Source organism: Gordionus sp. m RMFG-2023, chromosome 5, assembly GCF_954871325.1.
Source record: "Gordionus sp. m RMFG-2023 chromosome 5, tfGorSpeb1-WG-v2, whole genome shotgun sequence".
Taxonomy (NCBI): domain Eukaryota; kingdom Metazoa; phylum Nematomorpha; class Gordioida; order Chordodea; family Parachordodidae; genus Gordionus; species Gordionus sp. m RMFG-2023.
The window spans coordinates 6,242,333-6,256,615 of NC_088779.1; the positions used below are offsets into that span (position 1 = coordinate 6,242,333).

At 27.1% G+C, this 14,283-nt stretch overlaps 1 protein-coding gene across 1 annotated transcript; it reads right to left on the minus strand.

Moving 5' to 3' along the window:
* Positions 1-221: 221 nt before the first annotated feature.
* LOC135929910 (magnesium transporter protein 1-like) lies at positions 222-8,925 on the minus strand. Its single transcript, XM_065466652.1, has 9 exons — positions 8,870-8,925; positions 8,646-8,812; positions 8,482-8,599; positions 8,348-8,430; positions 7,675-7,732; positions 5,825-5,965; positions 3,082-3,171; positions 715-859; positions 222-525 (listed from the first exon to the last, which is right to left on the minus strand). The coding sequence occupies exons 1-9, from the start codon at positions 8,888-8,890 to the stop codon at positions 419-421; spliced, it is 930 nt and encodes a 309-aa protein (XP_065322724.1). The 5' UTR covers positions 8,891-8,925; the 3' UTR covers positions 222-418.
* Positions 8,926-14,283: the final 5,358 nt, after the last annotated feature.

Consider the following 14,283-nt stretch of genomic DNA (forward strand, 5'->3'; position numbering starts at 1 on the left):
CAGAATTTTTGATAAAAATCTTTTTTTAAAAAAAATCCTCAATTGTTGATCTTCAGAGATGTTTGTTCAAAATTTTGGGAGGAAAAAATATTCAATTGAAGATATTTGTTAAGCCCTGAAAATAACATAATAACCCATGTTTATTCGATTGTATAGCTTTCATATATAATTTATATTATATATTGTTAAAATCACAGATATTGAGAAGACTGGTTATGATAAGAAAATACAATTCCATCATACTCATAGTACATTATATATATATAAACATACAAAAAATTTAGTTTCATATTTAATTATATACAATTTGAACAAATGTTTTTATATATATCACATCAACTTAAAAAAAATTAATATACAAATTCCCCAATATAAAATAGAAAAGAAAATAATAGGATTAGTTTTTTTATTCTTATCATCATTTGAATAGAAAACTGTAGGGGTAATTTCCGTATTTGTGGCGAAAGATGGAAAGCAATTGACTGAAGAATATGGACAAGAGTAGCAAACCGACAACCGCTATAACTGTAAATAGAGAGTAATAAATTGTTAGGATTGACAATCAAGAACTTTTAAAACAAACCAAATGTTATTGTATTATTGTTATAATAGAATTATATTAAACAATATATTATTTATCCCTTACCTCCCTCTAATCTTTATTTGATTCCTGTTCCCTACATTTATAAATTCTAAAAAAAATTAAAAAATAACCTTTTCTGACGTTTTTATTGATACGTTTGCGAGGGATTGATGCTTCTTGAACCATGATTATGCCCAAGGTTATGGCCGCGTTAAGGGCTATTACGATGTAGGTCTCTGCCACGAATTGGGAGCTACCTCCAGGAGCTATATAAGTCTTTTAATTAATTAATTTTTTAAAGAAATTTCTACCAAAAAAATATAGCTTAGATAAAAGAGGGAAAAGATCAAGCTTAATATATCAGTATTAAAATAGCTTTAATTTATTTTGATTATAAGAATATTGACTTTTTAAAAACAAATCTTATGGCTCGTAAGTCGTAAGATTTATTATATTATAAATCTAAATAGACATCTATAAAAAAAACCACCTACCATTCAAAAATTTAATTTTATATTGGATCCAAAAAGACCTGGTTTGAACTAGAATTACCCTACGTTTACAGTTAGCGCGGATTCCCGGAGAAGTATACAAAATATTATATAAATGTAATATCTTTACATTCATACTGTGAATGCAGTATTAGTCTATTATTGATAATTATAGATACGTTGACGATGAATCAGAAATATTTTTTTGTAAGAGAAAAAAAAAGCAATCGTTATAATCGATGTCAAGTCAATGAGTAAGACAATCGAAAAATTTATTCGATTCCGTTATTTGATTTGAAAATTTTGAATCGAAGATAAATGCATAATTCAAATTGCTAGGATAAAAATTATTCGCTAATTTTGGGAATTATTTTGCAAATATTCGTATAATATAATCTTCTTATCAATCTAATATTTTTTTTATGACACATGCCATATTAGTTTATATTTTTTGATTGTGAAAGTGACTTCTTGCTTATAGTTTCATAGAACTAGAGATGCAACGAAACCAACTTTTAAACAAGAAACCGATATAAAAACAGAACCCGATATTAATGCGATATCCGTGAACCCTGCATGGAAAATCAATACAAATATTTATAAATTGTAAATATCATGCGATTAGAACGAGAGGAAATATTAGGGCGCTTCTAGTTTTTCGTGAGCGGTTTATTAAGGTGCACTATTGACTTACCAAAAATAGCATGCCTCTAAAAAAAATGGAGGAAATTTGGAGAACGTTAGGGTGGCACCAAATTTTTGCCGATATTAAAATCAAAATTGGGACAAGATGACTGATATATAACCATCTTGGAATGTTATAAACATTTAAAAATATGTTACTAAACAAAAATATTTCAAGGTGGTTGGTAACGGCAAATAAAATCAGCCTATGTTTTAGATCGGCAAATTTTAAGTAGTGTGATTTTAAGGCTGAATTTATAGTAAACGCGTCATGTTCAAGCGTTGCGCTATTTAACGCTATCGAAATCACAGCTGATTATTCGTAGCGTTGAAAATGTTTGAAATATACGTTGCAACATATGTTTTTCAAATTTTAACATGGCGTTATATTCATAACGCTCGATATTTATAAATTATGCCTATTTATTGGCTTGATTTTGCAAATAATGCTCCGCTTGAACATAACGCGTTTACCATTAAATGAGGCCTAAACGCTTCCTTAAAATAATTTAATTTTATAACATGTTGTGATGTTACATCGATATTCCAAGATGTTTATGCATAAAAAATTAGCTGTCAATATAGTGCTAATTTTGAAATATACATATTGGAAAATATATCGGTACAGCCCACCTTTATATTTGAAAGAGAGGCTCTTTTTTAAATAAAGATTAATTTTTTTTTAAAAAAATAGTTATTTTTATTGTAATTGTAATTAGTCGTCTGCTTCGGGCCCAATTTTTCGAGCCCCGCCCAGCACGAATTTTTTTTAAAAAATAATTTGTGTGCCCGGCCCGATCCCGAACGAAATTTTATTTTATTTGTCCGAAAAACCCAGCCCGAATTTATTTAAATATAGAAAAAATTTAATATTTTTGTTGTAAAAATACAATCTAAAAATAAAATATAATAGCGCCTTGTTTCTTGCAAGATTTTAAAATATATCAACTTATTTGACAAAATGTAATATCATATTTAAAAAATTAAGCCCAACCCGGTTCTGCCAGAAATTTTTTAAAAAATATTAGACTCAACTTAGCCCGAACTGAGATTATTTTTTAAAATATAACAGGCCCGCCAGGTCCGAAGATCAGGCCGGGTGGGTACAGGCTGGGCCGTGATTCGCAGATCCCTAATTGAAATAATACGTAACAATTCTGAATTATGTTAAAATCAAATATTTCCGTTAATTAAATTCGATTATATACTATTCGATTCATTTGAAAACGGGATACAAAATTCGATTCAAAATTTATGAATTGAAGATTTTCCGATCGCCTAAATGATTTTGAATTTGATGGATATTTATAAAAAATAATTTACCATTTGGCCCGTTTTATGATTTTGGTGCATGAAGGGTGGAGATCTGATTCTGTTCCACATTTGTCCGCTAATCATGATGTACACGAATGCCTAGTTGCAAATTTTAAATAATGTTTAAAATATAAATTTATACACCTTTGTGGAATAATAAATTTTTTCAAAAAAATGTTTTTTTTTCTTTCTACCTTTTTATTCTCTTTTAAATCCTACTTTCTTATGGGAGATATAAGAAACTGGACTCTTTTTCAAGTCTGATATTGCGTTATATTTATAAGTATGAGCAAAGTTGTTAAATAACTTTTAATATGAATCTAGATACTTGGCTATAAATGTATCCGATACATCTAACAATTTCAAAGGTAAGGACCATACATTACTTGCTTGTATGCAGCGTGCAGATGAGGGATGGCGAGTGTCGAAATTAGACAATTTTAGGGGACCCCACATTGTAAAGAAATAAGAATTTTTCATGTATACACTACATAAAAAGCATTATTCTAATTTTTTGTAAAGAAAAAACCATGTATGAATTTTGAATAAGGTTTGGGTTATCTGACAAAGTAATCATATATTATAACAATTTAATTTTTTTAATTAATGTTTTAATTTTTTTCAATTATAAATAATCTTCAAAAACAATTTAATTAAATTTTCTATAAGCATAAGAAACAAGGTAATCGGTAAGTAAAAAATATAATAAATTTATTTTTTAAAAAACGATTTCTAATATTTGTTCTATTTTCTCATAAAGGTCTTGTTTCTATAGTTGTTGTAATTGAGGCACATTTTGGACATTCTGGATAAGTCTATAGACCTTTATGGTGGGTACACTTCAAATGAGTTATTATAAATGCTAGTTTCAAAGCCTTAAAAAATGACAAACTTGATTAATATAAAAATATCGTTTAGTGAATTGAATTGTTAGGAGACGCCATATAATCTTTTATTTCATAACCTAAGAATTTTCAAAATTGGAAGAGGAAGCAAATTTGATTCAGATGCAGAGAAACGGGAAAAAGAGGAGCGAAACTATAAACTATATTTATTAATTCGGGGCTATTTTAAAAAACTTTAAAAATATAAAAGTGACATCATGCGCCATAAGTGAAATGCCAGAAATACTAAATATCCATCTCGATGATGAGCACATTAATATTCTTATGCCAATCATGAATATCCTTCATAACGATCCGGCAGAAGTCTTCACTTATTATGACTTATGCAAAATGACAATATTAAATTAGAAAGAGCAATTACACTTATAGAAAGTACTTAAAATTTTTTAGATCGTTTTATGGAAAACGGCTTTCAGAATTCCTTTGACTAGGCGAAGGAGCTGGCATAGGGATTGGAAATGAATATAGAAGAGCAGTCCTCCCCTTCAATTACATTAACTTGTATACCGAAAGTTTAAAAACAATTTTCTGAGATGACATGACTATACATGATCCTCAAAAAAAATATGAGATTGAATTTTTCAATGTATTATTAGATCAAGCGAGAAATTGGTTGGTGGAACGTTTCTAGCAGTCAAGATTCTTTAGAGACCGTAGTGAATTTTCAGTATATTAGAATTAATAGATGTGTCTGAAAATGCTTTATAATTAAAATTTAATAAACTATATATATTTTTAGTTCTCATTACGAAAATTTATCAAATAAGCTTAGGTAAAATGTGTTTTTTTAAGGGACCACCAAATTATTTTTTGCCCTGGGCCCCAAATTTCTCAGCACGGCGCTGGCTATATGTTATATAAGTATCATTTACATTATGAACTTAACAAAATATTTAGATAGAGATTCTCTCGAATGTCTTATAAAGATACTTCGATAATCATTACCGGTCTCATTTAATCATATAACATTTTATCGGAGAAACAACAGAAAAAATTCCCCGATTTAATGACTAATATGATAAATTAAATTTTGAAAAATAAATATAATAAATTTTAAAAATAAGCATTACACTTTTTTAAAAAAAATACCCATTCATCAAAAATTTTTTTTATAATAATGTTAGTGATTATTGTCCAATAGTTTTCCATACCCCGTCTAAGCTTTCACTATAAATTAGATATATGAATTTCCTCACCGAATTTTTAAAAAAATTAATGTTATTCAAATATACAGGTTTGGGAATGCACTACTAGAATTAATAACCAATTTGCGTTAAAACATTAATTAACAAATTAGGAGAGAAAATTCGTAAATTAATTTCATTGAAAGCTAGGACAGAGTATAAAAAGAGGAGAAAAAATATTAAAGCCCTTTAAATTATTTAGACCGAAAGGCACCGAAATTACTTTTTTTAAGCAAATAACGCGACTAAGTATCCGATGCTGTCCTTTAAAAAAATTGATATTATTAAGAGCAAAGCATGACCCTATAGAACCGTCAAATCGATATATTTTGCTAGTTTCAATATCGGCAGTAAAAAAATTTTCTTAAACGCCTAAATTAAATCACCAAAAAATGTATTACCAACGTCTTGAGATTTCGCCAAAAAGATGGCAGAAAAGTTTGCCATATTTTTGCGAAATCTCGGGGGTTTAGTTTTATTTCTACGCAAATCTTGATTTTACTTTTTAAAAAATCGGCTATATTTAGCAACACGACCATTTACTAGTACTGAAAAAAAATTCTTATTAACTAATCGTTTCTCTGAAAATTTCTGGCAATTTAAAAAAAATAAAATAAAGACGGAAAAGTAAAAATCAATTAAAAGGATATTTTAATTTCATACCAATGCTAATGTGGCGCATACGTATCTGGAAAGCAAGAAACTTAAGCGATTTCTCTGCCAATAACCGATCGATAACACCAATAGCACAGCGCCTAGGATCATCAATAAATTTTGGTAATTCACAGGTCTGACAATACGAATCTGGAATCATTAAAACGATAATTATCCACTAATTTAATTTATTTCGACGTTCTCTATGTTTATTGGGTTATGTATCTAGCTTAATGGCGTTCAAAAGTTATCCTGTGGTAAAATTAACATTGGCAGGACGGCATAGCGATTTTAGAGATCGAGTGACGGATATAGTTGGGTAACTATTATATTCTTAGCCGGCTAAAAAATCGGCTAAGCCTTTGGCTTCGGAATTTTTCCCTAAAAAGATAGCAACTCTAATTTGAAAGAAACCGATATAAATTAAAGCGCCTTAATGTTAACGGATTTTCTCTGGCAAGGCGTCTGAAGATTGAGCCGAATCAGCCGATATTTAGCCATTAACCAACTAGCGTCCCTTAAAGTAAGGGAAGCATTATTTCCCTTGGAATTTTTCTTTTAAAAATTCTTAAATAAGATTAATATAATCTTTATACTAAATTTAAAAAAAAAATTAATACTATTCTTACTTCAAAAATTTAATATTTTTACTATATTATTGATTACCTTAGCTAATATTATGTTAACTATGTTTGAAAAAATTTTAATTTTTTTATATTTTATAATAAATAAAATTAAAAAAATCATGTGATATATTTTTATTATCTTAAAACAAATAAACGGGGAGCCAAAATTGCTTATAATAAAAATGAGAAAATCAAGGGAATGTATTTTATATAGTTAAAATGTCCGCTTTGGGTCGATTTTTACGGCCCGATTAAGATTGTAGCCCAAAATAATATTTTATAAGCCTAAAGATTTTCCTCATAGATAGGTGAAAGGTTTGGACTTCTATCTGTCAAATCTCGAGGCTTACATCATATTATTTTGGCTAAAATCTTAATCAGGCTTTTTAACAGCACTAATGTATTGTTCAATTTTAAATAAGTTTTGGGGAAATAAAAACATGCTCATTTATTTTAAATATTCGATAAAGTATTAACAACAATCTCAAAAAACTTGAAAAAGAAAAGAAATCAAAGTCTTTCTACCTAACATTGGATTCAACATCCACAAGTTCAACGTCGGTATTTTAATATTTAAAAAGGGTGAAAATTTTAATTGTCCATTTTATCTCAATTGAAAAAAAAAACAATAAAAAATTTAACAATTTTTAGTTCTTGAGAATTTTACTCAAAAACAGATGAATTCTGTTTTTTATATTTTGTATGGTCTGATTGATAAAAATAAAAAAGTCAATCGATTCCCTAGTAGTAAACTTCAAGCTTCGTCACTGTGTTATGGTAACCATATGTTTATTATGATCATAGGAAAACTTTAATAGATAATATTCATGATATTATGGCAAATACATATAAATAAAATCAATCAGATAAATTTTTATATTTTCGATATAATTTCTTTTTATCTACCCCCTACCCTCACCCATTCATTTATCTATTCTAATAAAGGCTCAAGAAATATTCTAAATTATCATATTTTATTACCCCTTTTAAAGTGAGCTTTTAAAACCTAAATTATTAAGTATAATTTATAACCTATTTAAATTTAATAAGATTGAAAGGGGCCATTTTACTTATGGTTCCCAGAATAACTATTTGCAAGCTCAACAATTTAAAAAATATTCAAATCTAGCCCTGAAAGAGGTAACTAATATTAGTCTAAATAGCTTTCATATTTTAAAAAGAACCCATAAATTACATTTATATGTATAAAGAAAGATTTTTTAAAAATGTAACTTGTATATTTGTCTTAGAATAAACCCATAGGGACATTCTTTCAGCTTCTATTCCAAGCCTTTATTCATCATATGTGAAAGATAAAATGATTAAAAATTATAATTAGTTGTTAAATATTATTTAAATATACTTTAATAAAGTCTGAAAATAAGGTGGCCATTTACTAAGGCTTCATATCAGAGACCTGCAGAAGTACTATTTGCATAACCCAGCCCAGATTTTTTTAAAAATAAATTTTGGCCAGGCTCAGATTTTTCAAAAAAGGAATTTTACAGCTGGCTCGGCTTGAGTTTTACATTTTCCAACCTGGCCTGTCTCAAATTTTTTAAAATATATATTTATTTTTAATTTTTATAATTAATGATAGTGATTTAAAATATTATGCCCATATCAAGTATTTTTTTTTTAAATTTAAGCCCACCTAGGTATTTTTATAAAACAAATTTTAGGTCCAGCTTGGGTATTTTTAAAAAAAAAATTAAAATACAACCCATGCCAGGCTTATGCCAGGTCTCTTACTTATATAATAAGTGATATAATATTTATCACTAAACAATAGTGTAGCTGTATTATTTGTTATGATTTTTGCAATTTAAGCAGCATAATGTGTGCTGCTTTTGTGGTTACAATAAATGAGGCCTAAGTTATCATTTAAATAATATATTAAAAAAACTTTTCAATTGGATAAGTTTCCATTGATGATTTCTTTTTTTTAGATGGCCAATAAACTAGCAATGGGACTGATTTCAACTTCATCTAAAGTATTATAATAGAATTATTTAGCAAAGTATATAAAATTCAAATTACATCTTCAAATATCCCAGGTGCCTTTTTAAAATCAGCAATCATAAAAAATATCTTATTAGAATACAAATCACATTTTTTCCAGCTTTTAGCTAATATTTTATATTCTTTATATATCTCACTATAAAAAAAATATTAATTTACTAAGTTTTATAGTATAATTTTACCTACAAATTTTACAATCTTGAGAATCCAAGATTGTAAACATCAAAATTATCGAATAATTTTTAGGCGACTTAACATAGTATTCAAACTGATTTAAGTCTAAATGTAGAATAGGAATATCACTGTTTTGCAATAAATTCATTAGTTCTTGCGATTTTGCTTTGAGAGTCTAAGAAATTGTTAATTATATTGAGTAATTTTATTGAGAATTATATTTAATGCTTACATTTTGACTCTTTACACTCATAATCGATGTTAAACATATAAAAATATAGAATAAGAATTTCATAATTTTTAATTAACGTGTAATGGGATAAGTGGAAATAGTTTTTAAGAAATCATATGGCATGGGTTTTAGGTAGATAAATCTGTAAAATATCTTTATGGAGAAAAATCATTAATCAACTGTTTTGTATAATGTTGTAAAATCATCAAAAATTCTAACAACTTACATTATTTAAAAATATGGAAATTATTCAATTATTTTAGATGTCATTAAAAGAAATAATTTAACATTTTTGCAACTACATTACAATATTAATAATTTTAGTGAAACTAACTTATAAATTTTATGTTAGATAATATTTAATTATATTATGTATTTTGTAAATTCTAACAATTATATTCAATATTGTTGGGAAAAATAACTGTGTTATCTTCTTATGCAACTACAAATGTATTATTTATAATTTTAATGAAACTAACTTAATATGGATTAGGTATGAAAAATTTTATCATTAAATTTATTTTATTCTTATATAAATCAGTACTAATCAAAAAAATACACATTCTTATTCAATATCATATGTATAATATAGTATATTATTAATATTCTAGAAGAGTGATATATTCTAATTGGTTATTATATAAAATTATTAATTTTAAAATATATGTATTTAATTTCACAATATTGGCGACGATTCTTATGGGGAATATTCTTGAGGATTCTAATGGAAGAGTTAATAATGATTTTAGACATATTGAGCGAGATTAATATGCAATAAATTCTGATATCGACAGATACATAATTAAAAAATTTGTTTTTGTAATCATAATATAGAAAATATCGAAAAACAAGCTATTTGATGGAAACTTGTCTCACATGCTTAGAACTTTTCTTAATTTGATTAATTATCATAAAAGATTTATTAAAAATTTCCAAGGAAAAGATGCTCCGTTACATCGATTGAGGAGCAATAAGTTCTTTGGTCATGATAATATTAGAGCAAACTACTTTTGAAGAAATGAAAATGTTATTGACCATTGGTAAGACATTGATGACATAATAGTCTGATTTGTCGGTTGTACTTGAAGCGGACACTTTAAATATAGATTTTGGTGTAGTTTTATCACTCACTTTATAGTGGAATAAACAAAACAATAGCATATGAATCCAGGACTCTAATAGATTCAAAAATAACATTACGCTCAAATAGCTAAAGAGGCTCGCGCTGTTGTTTGGGATAAAGAAGTATTATTTTATAGGAGGAAGATTTTGTTTGATCACGGATTATAAACCATTAGAACGTCAGCGAAAAAGGAGATCTTCCTAATCTATTTAATAATCGTAACAAGATGGGCCTGGAAGATGTCTCAATCCGATTTCGATATTACATATTGGGTTGGTAGATAAAATGTTATAGCTGACGCATTATCTCGATTACCTATCAAGGAAGATATAATAAATCGAGATGTTAAACATGCTATCATATTAGCCATATTGATTTAGATGACATGATGTTGCCAGTGGATAGAATAAAAATAGATTGGGAATTCAAGCGTATACTCATCAAATTCAATAAAGTTTGAGAACATTTGAAAAAATTTGTGAGCCCGAGTTATTAAATTATTTCTATCGCCGTAATAAATTAACAGTGGATTGAGATATTGTTGAGTGGAATGGCAGGAGGTTACTTCGAGAACACGTCGACGAATTGTCATAGGTAACATTCATCGAGGTCATCCGGGAATGACAACGAAATCAATTTTCCTATTATATTGTTGGTGACCGGGTTGTGACGATGAAACAGGACTGTATGTCAATGGTTGTGCTGGTTGTCATCTTCATAGACCTAAAATAGCGGAAGTGTTCTCTTGGAACGTATGTCAGGAACCATGGCAAGATTAAACACAGGATCTGGATTCTTCTTTTTGGTTAGTTTTAGTTGATTCTATTCAAAATAGGTAGAGGTAGCCCGTTTAAAAACTAAGACGTCCTATATTATCATTATAAGGTTGAAAGGTTGGTTCTCAATATTTGGGGTACCTAAGAAAATTGTTTTGGACAATTGTCCCCAATTCATATCAAGAGAATTTGAATTGTTTTGCCAAAAAATATTGTTCATATTAAGTCACTTATTACACATAAGACAAATGGCCAAGTTTTCGTACAATCAAGGAAAGAGATAGTATTGCGCGAGATAGTGGAAAAGATTTTATGCCTTAAGAGATTTTTTTAAATATATCGTATAACTGAACTTAGTATAACTGGTTGAAGTCTTGCTAATATGATGAGACAAAGACTAGTTTTGATTGGGTAAGACCGGATGCCCATAATGAATTAGAAAAGTCGCAAAATTCACAAAAAATGAATTACGATTTAAAATGTAAGACACGAGATTTTAAAGGTTGGCAACGGGTTTAAGTACAAAATGAAAGTAAATCAGGATGTCGGAAAGAAATGATTAAATCATAAATTTCAAATTATTCATACATTATTGATTCAGCGGATAGAACTATAAGGAAATACCATGATCAGTTGCGGAAACGAGTGGTGTCATCGGAAAACACAAGGGGAGAGAAACTTTTAGAGGCAAAACAAACTAATGATTCAAGTGGTAATGTAGGATTAGATTCTTCATGTATCTTGCATGTTCTTCACAAAATTGCAAGGTACCAAACGACTTATCGAAGAATAATTTAAATTACTTTGGGAAATATAATATAGTATATTATTAATATACAAAAATAATATATTCTAATTGATCACTATGTAAAATTATTAGTTTTAAAATATATATATCTTACAAAAATAAATGCACAATAATATGTAAATATATAATTATAATTTTGGTGAAAATAAAAAATATTATATAAAAAAAAATATTCAATTATATATTTTTAATTTACATTAAACTATTTTTTCTTGTAAATTGCTATTATTAATATGGTTTATTGTTTTAATCTATATTGATTGTTTTCCTTATATATTGAATGCAATATAATATTAAAATATTATTAATAAATTTAACTTGATTTTCTCCAAATTTTGTCTAATATATATTCGTTCATATGGTAAAATTGTGTCTATAAGTTATTAAATATAATCCAAGGCAATATAATTTATTTTAATTTAACAAAAATAGGCCCGGACTAATTCAATAAAAATCTAGGTGAATGTTTTATTTTAAATAAAAGTTTTTTTCCTGTATGCGTAACCTAATAGGATTAATTTTTACATTTTATGCTGTGTGGTTTATGCTAAGGCTTGAGAGTTAATTTAAGCACAATATTAGCTGGATTAGATATTCTATTATTTATGATGCCTTTTCGATTTTACTAAACCAAGATAATAACTTATATTAAGCTTGTGGACCACATTAGTGGTTAGCTCAAAACTATGCAATAAAGATAAGAGTTAGTGTTTATATTAAATCATCAAAGATAAGGGTTAGTATTTATATTAGATTAGGAGAAATATTTATATTAACCAAACCCACTACATTTAGTAAAAACTTAAAAAACACTTAGGCCTATTGAGCAACGCCAATTAGTCAATAAGTTTCTTTTATTTTACTAAACTACGCGGTTCAGGTGAATTCCTAATACTACCCCGTGAACCGCGTTAGTGGTTAGCTTATGGATACATTACAAAGATATGGGGTTAGTGTTTATATGAAGAAATACTCATTTTATCAACCACCAAACGCACTATTTGGTAAAATATAGATAAAGATAAGGGTAAGTGTTCCCAATATCTTGCTGCATATTTTTTATTATTGCTATCATCTTAAATATAATTAATCAATATTTTGCTACAATTTACTTAAAATTACATTTATGCTCTATTTTATGTTTTTTCATACCCTAAATAATATACTAAAATTAAAAATTATATCAAAGTATATAATAGGGCAAAATTACTCAGCGTCAGTATTTATTATAAAAGGATATTATAATAAATATATTGATTGAGAATGAAGAGGAAATATTAAATTCAAATGATTTACAAAATTAGCAACTAAACATTCAACAACAAGTACAAATTATGACTTGACTTTAATTGATTTAGAGCTAGAATGCCATATTATTCTCGGAAAACACCATTCACAAGTTATTTTGAGGATCGAACTACCTAATTTTCTCACACTATCTAAAAAAAAAATTCTTTGTGTTACGGCATAGGGAAAGAGTTTTCTCTACCACTAGGTTAACGTTTGAATTCTAAATAAAATAAAAATGAAAAACTTTAGTGGTTGATCTGAATTAAAAACTAAATTATTTATAAAATTTCAAAAAAAAAATACATGATACATAATAAAACAAAATATATATTTTTTTCAACCCTTTTTAAGAAAATAATTTAAAGTATAAAGTGTAACGAAATCGTTACATTTTGAAACAAGTAACAAATGGCACTCCTTTTTCTTCAAAAAAAAGTTATGCAGTTATACGTTCTTTTCGTCGTACTTTTATAAACGTGTCTTAGATATAATTTTAAAAAATATATTTAAAAATATCATCCATCGCTAAAGGCAATACACTTTATTTAGCATCTAAATTATTTCGAGTATTTCTTTTTTTTATTTCAAGTCAATTTTTAATCGCGAATAATGTAATATTGAATGCAATTTTTGAGGTAAAATTATTTCATAGAAATAAAACTCTTTGTTGTATTGAATGACATTTGTGGGCGTTTTTCAATATATTTTCTATAAAAAAAAGATAAACCTTTAATTGCCTTTGTTTGATTTAATTTTTTGAACATTATATTATGGAAGTAATAATAAAGATGGATGGATATTGATATGTTATGTAAATATAATTTAAACAGGATCATATGAAATATTGGGTTTTGATAAATATGAAATATTGGGGTTTGATACACTTCCTTTTGTTTTTTTTAATAATTAAAATAATTAATTAAATATACACAAAATACGAATAAAATGACAGGTTTATCTAGTTTTGTTAAAAAGTCCGATTTGAGTCAATTTTAAGTAACGGCTCACATAAGATTCTAACCCAAATAATATTTTGCAAGTCTGGAGATTTTGCTTATAGATGGCAAAAAGGTTTAGACCTCTATTTGCCAAATCTCGAGCTTACACAATATTATTATGGTTAAAATCCGGCCCGTTTTTATAAATGCATCAGAATCGGCCTTTTATAAGGTTCATCTTATAAATAGTATAAATTTGTAAAAACATAACAGTTACTTTACAGCGCTATTTTTTTTTTACTAATAAAATATAAAAATTATCTTCTAGTAATTGCCTTTAACAAAGTATGACTTTCCATAACAATTTAAAGTTCATAACACATGTTCCTTAAATTCTCAGCTATACAATATAAGTTATTGGACGTTTATAGTTTAAATTGAATTCATGTAACAAAGATTTATATAATAGACATTCTCTA

Coding starts and splice junctions, on each gene's coding strand:
- LOC135929910 (XM_065466652.1), bottom strand. CDS start 8,890: ATGAGTGTAAAGAGTCAAAAT. Junction 8,431..8,481: donor CACCTGGGATATTTGAAGAT/GTAATTTGAATT, acceptor ATAATACTTTAG/ATGAAGTTGAAATCAGTCCC. Junction 3,172..5,824: donor TATGCGCCACATTAGCATTG/GTATGAAATTAA, acceptor ATTTGCAACTAG/GCATTCGTGTACATCATGAT.